This window comes from Haplochromis burtoni, unplaced genomic scaffold (assembly GCF_018398535.1).
Source record: "Haplochromis burtoni strain Fernald_Lab_line unplaced genomic scaffold, NCSU_Asbu1 Contig_441, whole genome shotgun sequence".
In the NCBI taxonomy this organism is placed as follows: Eukaryota; Metazoa; Chordata; class Actinopteri; order Cichliformes; family Cichlidae; genus Haplochromis; species Haplochromis burtoni.
The window spans coordinates 3,189-21,233 of NW_024582802.1; the positions used below are offsets into that span (position 1 = coordinate 3,189).

At 40.8% G+C, this 18,045-nt stretch overlaps 1 protein-coding gene across 1 annotated transcript in view; it reads right to left on the reverse strand.

The window, feature by feature from the left end:
• Positions 1 to 2,475: 2,475 nt before the first annotated feature.
• igf2bp1 (insulin-like growth factor 2 mRNA binding protein 1) overlaps positions 2,476 to 18,045 on the reverse strand; it is a 48,911-nt gene continuing 33,341 nt past the window's right edge. Inside the window, exons 3-15 of the mRNA XM_005945645.3 lie at positions 17,864 to 17,912; positions 16,154 to 16,205; positions 12,980 to 13,043; positions 12,404 to 12,697; positions 11,766 to 11,900; positions 11,536 to 11,658; positions 11,236 to 11,371; positions 10,884 to 11,006; positions 10,658 to 10,774; positions 10,375 to 10,449; positions 10,134 to 10,265; positions 9,906 to 10,019; positions 2,476 to 9,139 (exon numbers count right to left, since the gene is read on the reverse strand). Coding sequence (XP_005945707.1) covers positions 8,984 to 9,139; positions 9,906 to 10,019; positions 10,134 to 10,265; positions 10,375 to 10,449; positions 10,658 to 10,774; positions 10,884 to 11,006; positions 11,236 to 11,371; positions 11,536 to 11,658; positions 11,766 to 11,900; positions 12,404 to 12,697; positions 12,980 to 13,043; positions 16,154 to 16,205; positions 17,864 to 17,912 — 1,570 coding nt within the window. The 3' untranslated portion in view covers positions 2,476 to 8,983. The remainder of the gene's footprint in view (positions 9,140 to 9,905; positions 10,020 to 10,133; positions 10,266 to 10,374; positions 10,450 to 10,657; positions 10,775 to 10,883; positions 11,007 to 11,235; positions 11,372 to 11,535; positions 11,659 to 11,765; positions 11,901 to 12,403; positions 12,698 to 12,979; positions 13,044 to 16,153; positions 16,206 to 17,863; positions 17,913 to 18,045) is intronic.

An 18,045-nucleotide genomic window follows, 5' to 3' on the forward strand; every position in this document is an offset into this window, starting at 1 on the left:
GCTGAGAATATAGCCCAGAAGAAGCGTATAGTATAGCTTTTATTTTGGAAAGAGCCATTTCTCTGTAATAAACTCTCTTTTCCAAAGATGAGTGATTCCTCAATCAGATACAGGGCTCGCAAATTTTTCCAGTCGGGCTACCAAAATCTATCTCTGCCCTGCCCGTCGGGCTATTGTAGGAAGGAAAAATATATGTCAATGCTTTTGCATTCTTTTGGAAATGTAGCTGGGTAATTATGTCATTGGCATCGGTGAGCCACTGTCAATATGTGACATATTGAAATCGCGTTTGAATTTGCGCTTGTTTTTTGCTTTCACTTTGCAATCGCGCGAACTGTGTATAGAGAGCGACAGCACTGATTGGTGAGTGATGATAATTTGTGCACCAATTCCTCTGACATCGTCTTATCAATCGTTAGCTTACTATGCAAACATGACAAGTGAAATCTCCCGCAGCAAGCTTAAACATGTGAGAGGTTGATCGCGCAGAGAATCGCTGAGCTTATGTGAGTGCGTGTGTAAAAGCAGCAGGATATATATTTTAGTTCTGCTGAGCCAAATAAGACAGGTCAGGGTGAAGAAGTGACAGCCAAAGAAAAGCTTACCACAAAACGGAAAAGTTATGACAAATCAGACTATAAGGCAAAAAGAAAGTGCAGCTTTATGGTTTCATGGACAAAAGAATTTCTGTGGCTGCAATATGACGAGCTAAATAACCAGGGCTGCACATAAGTGGTCCGCAGGTGCGCATTCGCTGTCAAAATAAAAAAAATGCGCACAAGATAAGAAGTTGCAACGCGTGTTTGCGTACATAAGATTTTCAGGAGGACAGACATTTGTTTAGAACTCTTAAAGATGTCGAAGAAGCTCCTTTAAGCAATTACTTTGGTGTTCCTCCACCTCCAAAGAAATGTCAGAAGGAGTCCGAACCACAAAAGAAGCGCGTATTCTCGGAAAAGTGGTTGCAGGAGGTGAGCTGGCTTCAAACAAATGATGAACGCACAGAGATGTGGTGCGGAATGTGCCGTGAAAATTTAATAAATGACAAATTAAAAAGGCATGAACATTTTTTTTGTATCGAAAAAATATCGAACCGTGACACCAAAGTATCGAACCGAACCGTGAATTTTGTGTATCGTTGCACCCCTAGTATATACCCTAGTAAGTTATAGTATTCTTTACTTTGTTAAGGTACCATCTGTGCAGTCTGCAATTCTGTTGAAGAAAGATGTTGAATCTATTTAATTACTGGAGAAAAATAATAGATTTATTTGCATTTGTTTTATACGTGCATTAAATTTAAATCTGTTTTGTTAGTTAAGCATCTTGAGGCAGAGGGACCGGGAGTGGTTCTCTACTTTTTTTTTTCTTTTTTTTTCTTTTGCTGGGAGTTGGCAACCCTTTTAGTTATAGGTATATGTAATTATAAATTAGGTGTTACTGTTTAGAACACCAGAATAGGGAAGGTGGTGTAGGTTTAAGCTTATTATAAAAACTTTAAAGGATTTATGAATTTTCCTATAATACCATGGTGGGCCGGTCACTAGTCAAAATGCCGATATTTTGCCCCAGTCCAGCCCTGCTGAATTTGAAGTTATTTTTATTTTTGTATGATACCTGATTTATATTGAATATGGCTGAAGTAAACTAAAGTCTAAAATACTTAGTCATTTGTTTAATTGTAATTTAGCATTATATAACTCACATATAAAACTATCAATTGTAATTTTAAATGGTTTAAAAGCATGTAGAATAGCATATGTAGGCAAGTACATTTCTCCTTTTGTTATCAAGAAGCAAAGACAAAAAGGAAAAAAAACCTGAATCACTCGTCCCCACCAATGCCAAAACGAAATCTACGCCCTTGTATATAATAAACATGTAAATACTGTAAACAAATAACTAAATGTAATAAAAGTAATTTATAAAGTTATTTACAACCTTATAAACAGTACACTTGCAGAATGACTAAAACTAGTCAACTGAATTAACAACAGGCTGTGAGGTCAAAGGTTCTCAAAGACACTGTTTACTGGGGAAACCTGCAGTCAGCTGAGACTGAAGAAGTCACTTTTTTTTTTTTTTTTTTTTTTTTTTAAGAAGTACCTAAAGATGCAACTTAAAATTGGTTCTTTGCCATTTTCTTATCCAGAGAAAATTTGAGTTAGGTGTCTTTTTTATACTTGAATAGTTCATAGGTTGGTGTTAAGTGGACTAGCAAACAAACCTCAATGTCCAATGAAAAAGCAAAAAATTTTGAGAATGCCTTGAGAACTACAGCTGAAGACCACTTAAGAAAAAAAACAAGAAATCACAATGAATTATGAAATATTTTTTTAAATGGCTCAAGGCTTTTGCGCAGGTATGAACAGCTGTAAAAATCCTCAAAATCTCACCACATTAGACAAATCATTCATTGTCTTTGTATGTTTCCGATTTTGTGAAGGCCACACAAAAAGACAAAAAGCCAAGAAGGTCAGTTCTCTCGTCTTTTAATAACACATTCATATCTATGCTCTGTTTTGTTTACAAGGAGTTTAAAACAAGTGTTGATGACGACTAAAGGAATCAGGCAGGCAGAAGGTGAAAGTCCATATACTGTAAAGACCAACGGTGCCATCTGCTGGAAGGAGGGAAGACCTGACACTCCTGATGAGCAAGCAGTCGCCTCAGGCTGCGCAGTCAACAGTGAGATGGTTTTTTTTTATTAATTTGAGGTTAGGTCAAAATGTGATTATTCTAGATCCAGCTCAGTACAGAGGACCTCCCTCCTTCCAGCTGCAGCTACATAATCAGCTAAAACAACAGGTCCTTTTGCTTTTCATTGGAATTGAAAATAAATCATCAGTCGGCATAGAAGGTCCTTGCAGGGCACTAACTCATGTAGGCTTTTCACAGAGAGAAAGAAAATGCTAAATGCACCCAAACACAAGAGATTCAATCTGCTGTCATAAAGAAGAGAGAAAAATGTAAAGTCAACCAAAAGAATATTTTGAAGTTAAAGAAAGCTTAATGAAACAAACTACATAAAATGCAAATTGGATAAAGAAATCTCTTATGCTGGGTTGTTACAGAAGAAAATTAAAAATTGGTGGCAAGAGTTTCCATCTCCCAATTTCCTTAATATTCCATTTCAAATACAAGTCAGAATGCAGAAAGAAAACAAAATCATCTTTGGAAGAAGTACGTTTTTTTTCCTTTAATAGACTATCCACTACAGTATATGGAGATGCCACTACCCAGTTATTTATTTACCTATATTTCTTTCAAATGACTTTTTTTTTGTTTGTTTTTTTTAGTTATTTTGTGTCCTTTTTCAAAAGTTTTTTTTTTTTACCATTTATCTATTTTTTCCTTTTCCTAAGAGGTAGATCAACAAAATAATTACATGGTTATAGGTGTTGTGCCCCTTGATTTGGGAGGTGAGCAGCAGGGCAGAGCCGAGGGAGGGTTACGAGTAATTTTAGTGTGTGGTCAGAGCGAGACGAGCAGAAGAAATTAAGTTTGTCTTAAGCTGTGATGTGAAGTAGGGTTAGTGAGTAGCATCGGTAGCTTTGAGCAGTTTAACTGAAACACCTTTCCCAGGTCAACAAGTTGACGCCCTGCTATGACTGGCTCACTTCCTCCCTACGCATGAAGAAAATCTTCATCCTGTCTGGCTCATGTCACCCTGCATCACAATGTGTCCATAGTGTGTGTGTGTGTGTGTGTGTGTGTGTGTGTGTGTGTGTGTGTGTGTGTGTGTGTGTGCGTTTGCGCGTTTTCTCTTTTTTATTCATGTATTTTTTATTTTATTTTATTATTTTTTTTGCATTTACTTTTACAGTCCCATCTCTAAGCTGAAGAGGTACAATTGCAAAAAGCTGACAAATAAATTAATAAAGTCCAAGAATGGGGGAAAAAACGGGGGGGTTGTACTAAAACACTGTCACTTTGTTGTCTGACTGCTCACTCTTACTTTTTTCTTTGTACAAACCAACAAGAGACAATCTTCTAGCTGAGTTTGCTTGTGTTTTGAGGTAGCGTTCCTAGTTATGTGTCAAGAGGTTTGTTTGTTTGTTTGTTTGTGTTTCCTTCTTGGGAAAGGAGTCCCTCTGTCAGATTCTGTTTCTGAATTGTCAAAGCCCCATTCCTGCTGACGGACAGAGGGGTAAGAGGTGGGGAAGTATTAGGGACACAACATGGAGGAGATTGTGCTGTTTTAGAGCAAACTCTGCCCATCCTGGAGTCAGTGTGTGTATGTGTGTGTGTGCGCGCGTGTGTGTGTGCGTCTTTTGTCTGTTTTTTGATCAGGTAAGATAAGTTTACTCAAATCGGAATTTCCTTTCAGTCGGAAAGGGGCAATACCAGTCAGGATCTGTTTTGCCAGTTTACTGCGTGTGCTTCTCATCAGTGCTGACCATGTTCTAAAGCGTGCCGGGTTTAAAGTACGACAGGCGTAACTCAAATAACTACGTGTGACACAGCAAAGACTCATCACCAGGAGCATTTTAGCTTCTTTCAGCTCACAGTTTTGCTTTTTTGGCCCACAGCGTCAACTTTGTGATCGCGTAGAAACAAAAGCAAAATTCTGGCTCTGGTAAGTTGTGAAAATATGTGACTTTGGAACCAATATTAGGGCTGAATCTTTTATAGGTTACAAAATGACATCAGTGACTAATTCATACAAGCCACATGAAGTTTCACCATCTACTTGCTCAAGAGACGGGCAAAGGTGGCGTAAACAGCTAAACCTTCTCCCAGAACTCATAACAAGAACAGGGACTGTTATGAATATTAGACTTATGAGAGGATGTTTTTGGATGCCCCAAATAACTGTTTGTCAGTAGGTTTGTCTTTCTTCTTGGAGCTCTATATCAAAGTGAAATGAAACCAGTGGGGAAACGTTGTAGAAAATGGTCAGCCATAACAAGCACACAAACAACAGGTAAACATGTCTGAAACACTGGTATGGTCCTTTAAACAATGTTAGAAACCGTGTCGGTTTTAACTCAAATGTTAGCGTGCTGGCAATGATACTGTTTTTATACCACGTGGCACCTCTCACTACCAAACTCTGTCCACTAGCTGATACAACTTATTGGCTCAATCACTCAAATTGCAATAAAACAAAAAAACAGAACAGAGAGGAAAACCAGATGAAAATGAAGAAATAAATGATTTTTGTCTCTGTCTCCGGCTGCAATTTGTGTGAGCCATTCTTTCTACATTCTTACTTACAGAGCGGGCGTGGCGAGCGGCACGGGGGCGTGGCGAGCGGCACGGGCGCGCCTCAGTTTAAACTGTACTGTCGTCTCTATTGTAACGAGACAAGAAGGGTTCAGGTGAAACTTCACCTGAGTTCTAAAATACTTCAAGTCCTTCTCAGTGAGCTCATTTGCTTAACGTGGCTCTATACTGCATTTTGGACTCCGCCCTTCCTGTTTGTTTGGCACAGTCACTGTGACATACTGAGCTACATGTTAGTACTTCGTCTCATTAAGTAGCTGTAGATTTCTGCATTAAAAAAAAGCTAAACAATAAGATGGGGTGAAATTCAACTATTTTCCAATAAAGACTCAGAGTGTGGATTCTGGGAAAAATAAAGAAAAACGTTTTTGAACAGAAGCGAGCAAAACGAACACAATGGAGACCAGCGCAAGAGAGGGCAAGGGACCCTTACATTCCCGCCCACTCCAAAATCACTCTTCTACCAGAGGACAGAAGAGCAACGACAAAGCATGAAAACGTGGTGTGAAAGAGCTAGAAGGGAGAAAACTCTGACTCCTCACCATCCACTGTTTTTGTTTTTTAGATTTGCATCAGATGTTCTCAGTTGTTTGCTGAAATATTTAATCGATTAGTGCAACAGTACGTCCCCAGATGTCACTTCCAAACAAAGCTTGCTGTACTAAATAAGAATGAAAAATAAAAAAAAATGTCGTTCGAACCGCTCCAAAAGCCCGCAGGCTGAGGGATGAATCCTGAATAGCATGTTGGTGGCTGTGAACGGAGCGCTGTGGTTTAGAAAGAGGTGGAAACTTAACAGAGTCGAGCTGTGACGTTAGCGCCTCTGGGCAAAAATACAAGCGCAGACGAGGTGGAATAGATTTTTCCCTGTTTGTTGATGAGCTGGTGGGGTAGCCGATTAAGCTTGTACCAAGCACAGGTAAGACATTAAAAAGACAGTTATTTGGCAGTGTCCTTCCGCAACTTGGCTAAGCGCAACCTTTCTGTCTGATGGTTCTTTCCCACTTTGATTTTTAAGGTTTTTTTCTCCAAAAGTACAAAAGGTTAGAGATCACATTTCGAACATGTTATGTACAGGTTAGAATATTATCCCAGCTGCGTTGCTGTAGCTCCCATCTTTTTCCTCTAAAAGATTTGTGGATTTTCTCCACTGGATTCTCATCCTACTTTTATCTGCTTATTTTTTTCCTCAACCACATCACCCAAACACATCCCCTGACTTTAAAAAAAGGAACATTTAAAACCAGCGAACACAGACGCGCCTGCATTCACACATACACACAACAAGCACACGTGTAGCCAACAGGGAGCATCTGAGGTGGCACGGTCAGTGCACAGGTAATAAATATTCACATTCAGAGAAGTCCGAGCTAGTTCCTGTGTGTAAGTAAAACACCTGACACAGTACAGCTACTCTGTAGGTGGACCGCTAATATTTAAAGTCCCAACCTCCAGGTGAGAAAGGTCGCATTTTCATATGCCAATATTGCAGGTCTGTAAAGCAGTCTCATAATGTTTGGCGCTTCGTGGCAATGTCGTCAAAATAAGACGAGGAGAGGAGGGTATTTCAGGGCACACGGCAGGCCAGAAGCCACAGGAACGGGGTATGACACAAAGGTTTCCGATTACCCCGGTGGCGAGCTTGGTTACCATGTGCACTTGAGGATCCTCTCTCGAGTTAAACATAACTCCCTTTTGGCCATTTCTCTGTTTCAGACTACAGAGGCTCCACTCACACGTCAGGAAGACCGAGCATGTTTCCCCCCAAAAGATGGAAAAATGGGACCCGTTTCTTCTCTACACCAGCAGACCGATCTCTCTCCGCTTAGGAAAAAAGAAAACAGCATCTTTGTCATCCTGAACTCATTCAACCATCACACCAGAAAACACAAAAAAGGAAAAAAAAACTACCAAAGCCATAACTCAATACCTAAAAAGAAAAAAAAAATACTTTTTCTTAAAAAAATAAAAAAATATTCAGGACTCTCAGCAATTTTTTTCCTATTATATAGAAGACCAGCAAGCAAAAAAAAGGAATACTGAGGTAACTTTACCCTGAGGTAGGTTTTTTCTTTTTCTTTTCTAATCTGTTCTAATCTTGGCGAGAGCGTCCAAGCATCGACCCCGCCCCTCATTATCATACGCAGGCAGGGTCTGGAGGCTCCGCCCACAGGCCTTCAGCAGACAGGGAGAGAGAACGAGGAAGCTGCTCCCTTCATAACGACATTACCATTGCTGAGCTCAAGGCAAGGAGCTTTGGAAGACTCTGCTTTTCGTGCTCGACCAAGGTCAGCCTCGGACTGCCTTCATCACTGCAGACATTAAAGGCATTTTTATTTAAGAGAAAAAACGCAGGGATGGCTGAAGCACCCGACTCTCCGTCTGAGACTGACCTTGACTTTCTGCACAAACGTAATGAGCATAATGTCTGTCGCTGACACACTTACTCATACTTTTTAAGCAAAGCCGTCAATACATTCACACCAGGGGCCGGGCTAACTCACATATCATATATATATAATATATATAAAATATGCCGTTTGGGGTGCAGGTCGCTCGCCAGCGAGCACAGCTGCTGGCAGTTGTTTTTTTTAATCTAACACGTGAGCTAAGCCGCTGCAATAGAACTGCAGGACCAGCTGCGACCTCCACTCCCGTTACTGTCTCTTGCCGCGCCTTCCGCCACATAGCTAAATATTGGAAGGGCATCTTCAGTGCCTCCCCAGCCCCGAGCCTTATTGTAGGCTAAATGATGCTACACAGTACAGGCAAGGGACTAAGAAAAATAGAGAAGACGTCCTCGTTTTTTTTTTTAAAGAGGAAAGGCAAGGCGGCCAGGCGCAGCTTTTTTTTTTTCTTTTTTTTTTTACATTTACATGAAGATTATATATTTACAACCTCATATTTTCTCTTTTTTCCTTTTAATCTCTCTACTATCCTGAAAGGTTTTAAAAGAGCAGTGTTAACATCTGCGGCCCCTCTTCTACGCTCTCATTTGGCCAGTAGGTTAGGGGCGGGTGAGGCAGTGCCAGACCCCGCACCTATCCTCCTGTGCCACTACAGCAGTTCCCCTGTTCCTTCTCCCAGCTCCACCTCACTGCATTCTATTAATAATAGCTCTGAATAAAACATTTCTATACATATATCTCTATGTTAAAAAAAAAAACCACCTTTAAAATATAGGACTGACTGCAGATGGTTGGAGAGGTCTCTTGGAGGCGATAGGACAAGAAGGCACCTGCTAGTGTGCCTGGGAAACGCAGATCTGCTATAAATCGGAACCCACCATAGCGTTGCTTCATCCATACATGGAGAATAAAGTCGGCCATGTTGTTTCGACTTATCTGGGTGGGATCCCATAAAGTTAGAGCAGATGAGGAGCTGGCTGCAGCCATACCGAGGCACACTAGGAGGAAACTATACCCTCTCTCTCCATGTTCCTCCTTACCCTCATCCCACCATCCTCACTCAGTTTCTCTTCTGGCCTGGAATCTGATCTCTGTTCTGTTTCTTTTTTCTTAATCCTCTTTTTATTATTTGTTTCATCTTTTTTGATTTCACTCGTCTTTGTTCTTTGTCTTTCTCTGTGATTATTGGGCGTACTCTCTCCCTCTTTATATCTCTCCCTGTCTCTCGCTGGGTCCGTGTGTCGCTCTCATGTATCCGTCCGTCTATCCGTTCGTGCATTTGTCTGTCTGTCTGTCCTTCCGTCAGGCAGGGGGCCTGCGGCATGTGAGAAGGGTGCGTGGACCCCTCACTTCCTGCGTGGCTGGTGGTCCTGAGTCAGTCCCTGCGTAGGTCTGCCCATCTCTGTGAAGCCTGGCGAGTGAGGGCCAGGGCCCATGCCAACTCCGCTTTTCTGTGTCTGTTTGACCTGGGTCAGAATGTCTCTGATCTTTCTCTGGGCCAGCTAGGAGACAGAGCAGAGTTGAGAAGATGAGCTGCATAAGTTACCCCTTTTTCCCCTGCTGCAGGGAGACAAAGTTAGCAACACATTAAATATAGCAGACAAAACTGCAACTTCAGAGTTTGGTCAATTTTAGGTTTTTAGAAGGCATCAAGAAAAAGTTCAAGTACACAAAAATGATATTTTAGACAATCAAGGATGACAAGAAGATGAACTTTCTGAGTATCAGCAGCATGAACATATGCACCATTAAAATGAATCAATGTTAGCACAGATACTTAACCTCATAAATGCAGAAAGACAATCACATGCCATTGGCTACTTATAAATGCTAACATCTTTTTGGTAGCTAAGCTAACATAGCTTAGCATAGCGAGCATACAGTGCTGAATAAAATAAATATGACTAAGCCATGAATGTGTTATAATGTATGAGGTGTTAAATACGCAACCGGGCACTGAGTAACCATTAGCACCACCTAGATGTGAGTTCAAATTTCAACCAATCAGAGAGGTTTTTTCTCTTTTTTTTCCATCATTGCTAATTAGAAGTGGTCACTGAATTTGTCTCACACTCACACTTTTTGGATTATGAGAGTCAAAGAAAAATACCTGCAAACAAAAACTGAGACCCAATTATGTGTCAAAACAATTAAAATGACACATTACAAAGGTCATTGTAACAGTAGTGATACTTCATAGTTTATAACCATAGAACAGTTTGTTGAGAACATGATATATGAGCACATTACAAAACAGTAAAGGTGTACCTGGCTAGCATAGAAATGCCCATTGATCTTGACGATGACCTGGTCGTTTTCATCAGGTGTCTGTTCTCTGGGAACCACCACCTCAGCTGCTGTCAGGTTTTGCAGCTCGTTCACCTGGAGACACGAGACTTGGTTAGTGCGGCAGCAACAGTCCTTACTTAAAGCACCCTGATGTGCAGAATATGTTACTACTGGAAGTACACCAACGTATACGGTTTTGTGGCTTACCGTCTTGCCTCCCTTGCCAATCACTCTTCCTGCAGCAGCAGCTGCCATCTTGATGTGAGTCTCAAGTTTGACTTCTTCCTTTGGCCCAAAGAAGTTCTCTTCCTTCAGTTTGCCATAGATTCTGCCCTGAGCCTGAAGGAGAGGGCAAACAAAAGAAGGTTAACACTTTTCAACAACCAGTTGTTCCACCAACCAGGGATATTATGTCAAACAAAAGAGGTAAATGACTATCAGTGATTACCTTAAACTGAGCCTCAGGGGGTCCTGTCACAATCACCATCCTCATTTTGGAGTCTGGAGATTCAGCTGGTGCGATCTGAAGGAGATACAAGAAATACATTATTCAAATCTCAGTGTTTGGTTTGATCAAATCTAAGTAGAAGTGTAAATGCTCTGTAGTCCTCACCATCTAGCAGTATTTGGAAAAGGAAATATTAGTATTTTCAAAATACCTTTCTGCAGATGCAAACAAAGTATTTTTCCCCTGAAAAGTGTTTACAAGATGCATCTGTTTATCAACACACCTTAATGGAGGCTCCAGCAAAGCGGCTCAGCTGTTTGATGTGCTGTCCTTTCTTTCCAATGATTGCTCCCACCGCCTGTGCTGGGATGTAAACATGGACCGTCTCCTGTTCTGGAGCCTGAAAAAAAAAACAAAGCCAAGAAAATCCCATTAAATAAATAGCAACAGTCTTTTAAAAAGAAAAAAGAAAGACAACTATAATCAGCTGATCTCTCAGGTAATTTTACCCCAAAGCAGCCGTAGGGGGTGCCACCAACTGCATTTCCAGGTGGTGGTGGGGGCATATTGGAGGAAGAAGGGAAAAGGCCCAGAGCACCCAGGTTAAGGCCAGGGATCAGATGTGTCTGTTGCTGCAGAGAAGGACAGCGTAGGTAAGAAACCGCAATGACAGTTACAATAGGTGGGCTGGTTCTAGTGTTGAACCAACACAAAGAAAAAAAGCACATCTCTCGTACTTGTGCTGTACTACTGACATTATTTGAATACGATTCAAACAGCCTCGCCATCATATTGCTAAGTTCACAGAGTTCAAAGTCCGTCGCTGTGCTCCCCTCCAGTTTTCTGTGCGCGTGCACTCACATTCATCGCTGCGATGTCGTTCTCGTAAGCCTCTCTGACCTTCTTCATGATCTCCACCTCAGCCTGACAGCAGGCTTCGATGGAGCCTTTAACTGTGATGGTTCTCTCTGGATTATACAGCGTCAGGTCCTGGAGACTGCACACAGAGACGGCACACGGCGAGGTGTTACTCACTGATGTGGCTCAACTAGAAATTTTATCCGCTCATGGGTGAGCTGCAGTGAGGCGTCTTTCTGTGCTTTAAATCAATAAATTATTCACCTCAGCTAATACACAACCACAAGTTAGTGTGTGTCTTACGGGGAAATGGTGATCTTGGTATCCGTGTCCTGCTCAATTTTCTTCAGGTTGCGTCCCTCTTTCCCAATCAGCCGCCCAACAAAGTTGTTGTGAGCCATGATCTTCAGAGGGACCTCATCAGCACTGCAAGTGGAACCCACTGTTATTTTCATGCTTGCTGCTATAGACAACTCATCAGCTCCAGGATCAGTTTTACTGCATTAGGTTGTTACCGCGCTACGATAACTTACGTCTTAGTGTCTTTGGCCTCCTGGTGCATGATGTCCAGGATCATGCGACAGGCAGCTGAGCAGCCCTCAGGGGTAGAGTGAATGCTGATGGGCTTCTCAGCAGCACCCGCATTCTCCTTGCGGTGGACGTCAATCCTGCAGCAACAGAAAGAAATGCACACATGGAATTGTGTACGTCAATTCTGACACAGGGAAAAAGCTCAAAAGCAGAGTTTTAAAATATTTTAAAAAAGCATTTTTTTAACAAGAACCAGAGTGTCTAGCCTGATGGATAAACTTAAGTGAAATATACTCTGTCTTAACATTTATGTATGCTGTATTACCACCTTGTTGACTTGCCGTCCACCTTCTATTGTGTTCTTTTGAAGGTGATTGTTGTATACTGCTCAATTATAAAATCAATAAAAATATATTGAAAAAAAAAAAAAGAACCAGAGTGTCTCGATACAGTTATGAAAGCAGATTTTTCTTTCTAAGAGCAATAGATATCAAACTTTTAAATTTGAGCATTTAAAATCATACATTTAATCTGGAGTGTTTAGGAAAAGGTTTCATATCAGAACGCTCTCATCCATCCATCAAACTATCTTACAGATCATACATTAAGTGTGAAATAAACCCATCGCGCTGTTACCCACTTGCTCTGTGTTTGCTTGGTGATGTTACGAATGGTGGCTCCTTCCTTGCCGATGATTGCGCCAACGTACTGTGTGGGCACCAGCAGTCTCAGAGGGATGTCGGCATGTGGAGGTTTGGAGGGCATCCCAGAATTTGGGGACCCACCGCGGGGTCCGCCCCGGGGCCCGTAGCCAGGTCGCCGGCCGTTATCAGGCCCCCGCTGGCCTCCCTCCAGTTCAGAGGTTTCATCGGGGATGTAGGAGACACGCAGGGCATTGTTTTCAAACTGGTATCCATTCAGCTTCTGGATGGCTCTGAGGACCCAGCACAGCAGCAGTAAGTCATTTTTACTTTGATTATCGACACGGCAGTTTTAAGAGGTCACCGCAACAAACATATACATACATATACAATACATAATTAATTAGAGCATAGCAACAGACTCTTTGCAGGTAGATTTTGCAACAAATGCTACACAAAGTCATGATTCAACTTTTCACACACACCTCAGCGGTTTGTTATGCACAAAATGGACCAAAATTCAAAAGACTGTGGAAAGAACAAGAGATGGAAAAATATTAAGATGAGCAACTTACTGCCTGGCTTGTTCCCGGGTTGCATAGGTAACATTAACCACTGCGGTCTCACTATCTGTGTTGACTGAAAGAAAGAAAAGAGGAAGACTGAATACATTATAACTTGTTTCATTACCAGGTTAAACAGCATCCTCGCTGACTGACTGATGTGTGTGACACATTACTGCACGTCTCTCAGAGCGTTCTAGAGTGCACGTGTACTTTTGTCATCAAAAACTACTTTTTCATGTGTATTCAATGACATATTTATTCCTTTATCACTGGTGGACATGGGTGATTACAAGCTCCTAGGTCAACATGGATATTTATCATTGGCAGAACTATACTTTTTGCACTAGCCTAACTGCATTTAAACAGGCAAGTTTGGCCACTTACAGTGTGATTGCACAAAAAACATTACATAAAGGGGTGAAAACACACATGAATCAGTCATTTACAGTGGTCCTTCACTATATTCACCTTTCACAGCCTCGCTGTTTCGGGATTTTTTATTTTTTTTTTGGTGCAATTTTGCATGCTTTGTTTTTTTAAGCGCATTGTGTTCTGCATCCCGATCGGCTGTAGCCCATTGTCAGTCAATCTCCTGCCGTGTCTCCTGTCCAGCACAGAATGAGTTCAGCTTGTCAAATGTACGTAAATCTTCAATTGCTAGCAGTGTGACTCTGAAGTGCTGTACCGTATGTTTTTAAATTTTCTCCCCAAAAAACACGGCAATGTCACCTAAACATTTTGCACTGTCAAAGGCACCTGTGGGTTCCTTTGGTTTCATTCTGTAATACTGGGCTTATTTTTCTACGAAGGTTTGAGTGTTTAAACAAGAGAGAAAAGTGTGAAAATGTTCATGCCTGTCTGTAAGAGTGTATGAAGCGTATAGTGAGGGTTTTTACAGCCGTAAAACATCTATGATAATTGTAAAAAATAAAGTTGGCTACTTACAGTGTGATTTTACTTATCACGTTATTTTTAGAAGGTAACTCCCGCGATAAACGAGGGACCACTGTATTACTAGTTATTTAGCATCTGGTGCTGGAAAGTTTACTTAAGCAATCCTGAGTCTTCTCTCTGAGGCAGGGTTTAACAAAATCTGTGGCCTGCACACTCAAACACACCAAAAGCCCAAATTGTGAAAATGTGCTTTGATTTACAGCCACTACAGAGTATTTAACAGCAGAATGGGAGGCAGAGCCTTCAGTTTTCAGGCCCCTCTTCTGTGGAACCAGCTTCCAGTTTGGATTCAGGAGACAGACACTATCTCTACTTTCAAGATTAGGCTTCAAACTTTCCTTTTAGCTAAAGCATATAGTTGGATCAGGTGACCCTGAATCCTCCCTTAGTTATGCTGCAACAGGTTTAGTATTAACACTATATGTTAACAGACCTCTCTGCACTGAATCACATTAATCTCTGGCTCTCTCTGGCCGCCCCTCCCTGAGCCTGGTTCTGCCGGAGGTTTCTTCCTGTTAAAAGGAAGTTTTTCCTTCCTACTGTTGCCAAAGCGCTTACTCCAAGGGGGTCATCTGATTGTTGGGTTTTTCTCATTATGCATTATTGTAGGGTCTACCTTACAATATAGGGCACCTTGAGACAACTGTTGTGGTGATTTGGTGCTGTATAATTAAATAAAACTGAACCGAATAGAACAAAGTATCCACTTCATGTACTAGCTCATGTAACACACAGAAAGAAAACCACCCCCTTAATCATCATGGTCATACACCATCTCTGCTCATCTGACAGCTACAGGAAGGTTCTTTGTGTTTTGCTACTACATTTAAAAAGCACATCACAGAGAGTTACGGTTCTCTTTAAAAACAACTAAACACCAAAATGGTTTAGAAGACAGAAGCCTTTTTGTGTACTCTAACTGAATGACTCAATCCTAGATATGCTTTCGAAAGCATGAATATTGGCACCCGCAGTCATTTCTGAACTTTTGGAATAACTCGAGTATTTCATCTTAAATCGTGGAAATAACAAGCATCCAAAAAAGTGTCTGCAGTGAGTACAGGCGTAACTGTGCATCACTAACACATAGGTTAATGTTTTCATAATAAGGCTGTAACTATAAGGTACTGTAGGTGAAGATCAGAATATATGTTACCAGCAGCTAATGCAGAAAGAGTTGCTGTGCTTTTTCCATGCACCACATACTCTAAGGTTTATGGATCAATAGCATGCTGTCTGGTCCAGGCTCAAATTGAATCAGTGATTAATATCCAGTTAGCCAGTCGGTTATATGATACTGCCAGCATTTTCTACTTCTGTCCCATAGAGTACCTCAACAGTGACATTCCTGCTAGATCTACTTGTTATCACTAATGTCCAAGAACTGATGGCTTTTAATAATAATAATAATAATACTAATAATAATAATATATTGGTAGTGTGCTTGAGAATTCAAAAGGTGATGATGCAGGGGTTTAATCTGTGTGGAAAGTGTTAACTGGACTTCCACATCATCATCATTAAAAAGAAAAAGCTTTTCTCTTTGCCCACTTTTTAAACAATTGAAGCAAAGACTTGATTAATTACAATAATCAAGAGATCATTAACAATAACCTACCACTTTGATCAAATCACTGGTTTTCACGCCACAACACTGAACGCTATCATGTAAAATGCGACAATCTGAATTAATCAAATATCTATTGAGCATTGGATCATTGATAGGAACGCCCTGAGCTCTAGTAGAAATCTTTAAAAGATAATAGTAATTATTCATTTGAATAATTTATGGTGAAAATATAAAATAAATGTAACTGAACCAGTGGGTTTAAGATGAGGGCCAAGCGAAAGTATCTTGTGAATCCACGGTGCAGTGTTGAACACATTCACCTTACATCATTGGTTTGAGATTAGGAGCGACTGTAAAGTCTAAACTCTGATTTAACACCAGGTCAAAGAACTGTGCCAAATCAAACCTGCAAATACGCTGCAGAAACCTCTTTGCCAAAAGGTTTTTGGTGGTTCACTTTCACCACAAACTTGCTCAGCTGAGCTGCAGTTACCAATGTGCTGCCACTAGGTGTCAGCAAAGCATCATGCTGTCCAACAATAGCGCAAAAGGAGAAGTTTAACTGCCAGATATTTTTATTTAATGACACATGTGGGAAATAAAAAACATAAGTAACAAGTACTAAAATAAAATGTGCTTCAAGTTTATTGAGATCTCACCTTGTTCACAGTTTTCTACGGTTCCACACTGGCCCAAGAGTCCATCCAGCACCTGATGGAGAGACGGAGAGAAGGGAACACTATAAAATCCCAGCACAAAACCATTTTAAGGAAATCCTAGACAATGTCATTCAATTCAAAACATCTTTTTGTTAGCACAAATGATTATTTCACAAACATATGTGTAGAGTAATATAAGACAGGCATTCACTTAAATAAGATATTTCATCATTTATGTGTTTGTTGACAGGTCTGCAAGCTCAGGAGCAAAAGACACAATAAACGAAGAATAACACCACTCAGCTGGTCACTCTTTGACAACAAAATGACTTTGTTTTCATTTCTGTGAAAAATCAAGATAAATTTAGCAGAAAAAGATTGAGAGAGAAATAAAATGAGGCTGCTGGACAATCAGCTACAAATGTTAAACATGTAAATATAACCTGAGATCACACCAGTAATAATTGAGGAGATTTTAAAGGAAACGAGTCATCATGATTCCCCAACTCCACCCCAAAGACAGACATTCACATATTTACACAAACTTAAAGCTCTAAATTATCAGGATAAAGCTGAATTGTTTTTTTTTCCCCTTTGAAATTTTTCAACTTAAATGTATTAACAGAAAACTATTAAACCCAACATACTTAATGAACTTTCATTATTTTACATTCATACATAGATGATGATGTCGTAAATGCCTGACCCCAAAAACTGTGATTCTAAGGTTAAATCATGCGCGCCTGTAAATTCTGGATGTTTATTAAGGTTGATTTCAAGCACGTTTCAGTCAACTTTGCATTGAGACGTTGCCCTCACGTGGACAAAGGCAGAAGTCTGGCTCGTATTCACACACACATACGCACATGGAGCCACTCCCACAGGCGCTCACTTGCCAGAAGAGGCAGACGGGTGTGCCACGCCCTCACAAAAACAATGAAAGTGCACAGAGCTACACACCAAATGTAGGGAACAGTGATCCTTCCACTTTCCATTCTTCTGTAGTCAGTCATGTTTGATGAATCAACAGATTTAAAGCCTAACAGGGAAGAAAAGTCTGTAGTTTTGCCCTAAAAGTGCCTTCTGCACTCTTCTTTCCATTCCATTTCTGTTTGCATTATATACACACACATATATATGCTTCAAGTCTCTACCAGAGGTCTGGGAGCCTGAGGGTTCGGCACAGTATCTTAGCTGTTCCTACGACTGCGTTCTTCTGCACAGAGATCTTAGATGTTGTTCCTGGGATCTCCAGGAGCCACTTGCCTAGCTCATCCTATTCATGTAGCATTCCAACAGTGCCCTATTTTTGTCTCTTTCCCACCGATGCCTTCTTGCTCCAGTAGCCCACTTCTCATCAGGGTCACCTGACACAGACATTGTTAATCCGGGCATGTCTGAGGTAGCCTTGGTTAGCATGGGATTAGTCTAGCCTAGTAATCTTACTTCATACAGATGCCCCAGTCGGGACTCGAACCTACGACTCCTGTTTCAATTTTTTTTTTTTTTTTTGCCAGACAGACCTGGAAAACCCATCTTGGATGGGAGAGAAAGTAGTGGCCATTTTGCACACACTGTTTCACTTTTACCTGGGCAACAGTTTACACATATGCAAGCAACGTATTTGTAATGTGATGTGGCCATCTGAAGTGTCAGCCATAAAATTTGTACGTTATAACCTTAAAAAAAATAAAAGAAATGGGAACTAACCTCCCACTGCAGGTGAGGTGGAATGTTTCTGATCTGGAGTTTCCTGGTTCTGTGGAGAGAAGAAGATTTAAGGAAATATTAACGCTTTGCAAACAGAAAGAAGCTTTTAAAAGTTTCAAGAGAATGAAATAATGCTTATGTTTGAAGTGTGTGTGTGTGTGTGTGTGTGTGTGTGTGTGTGT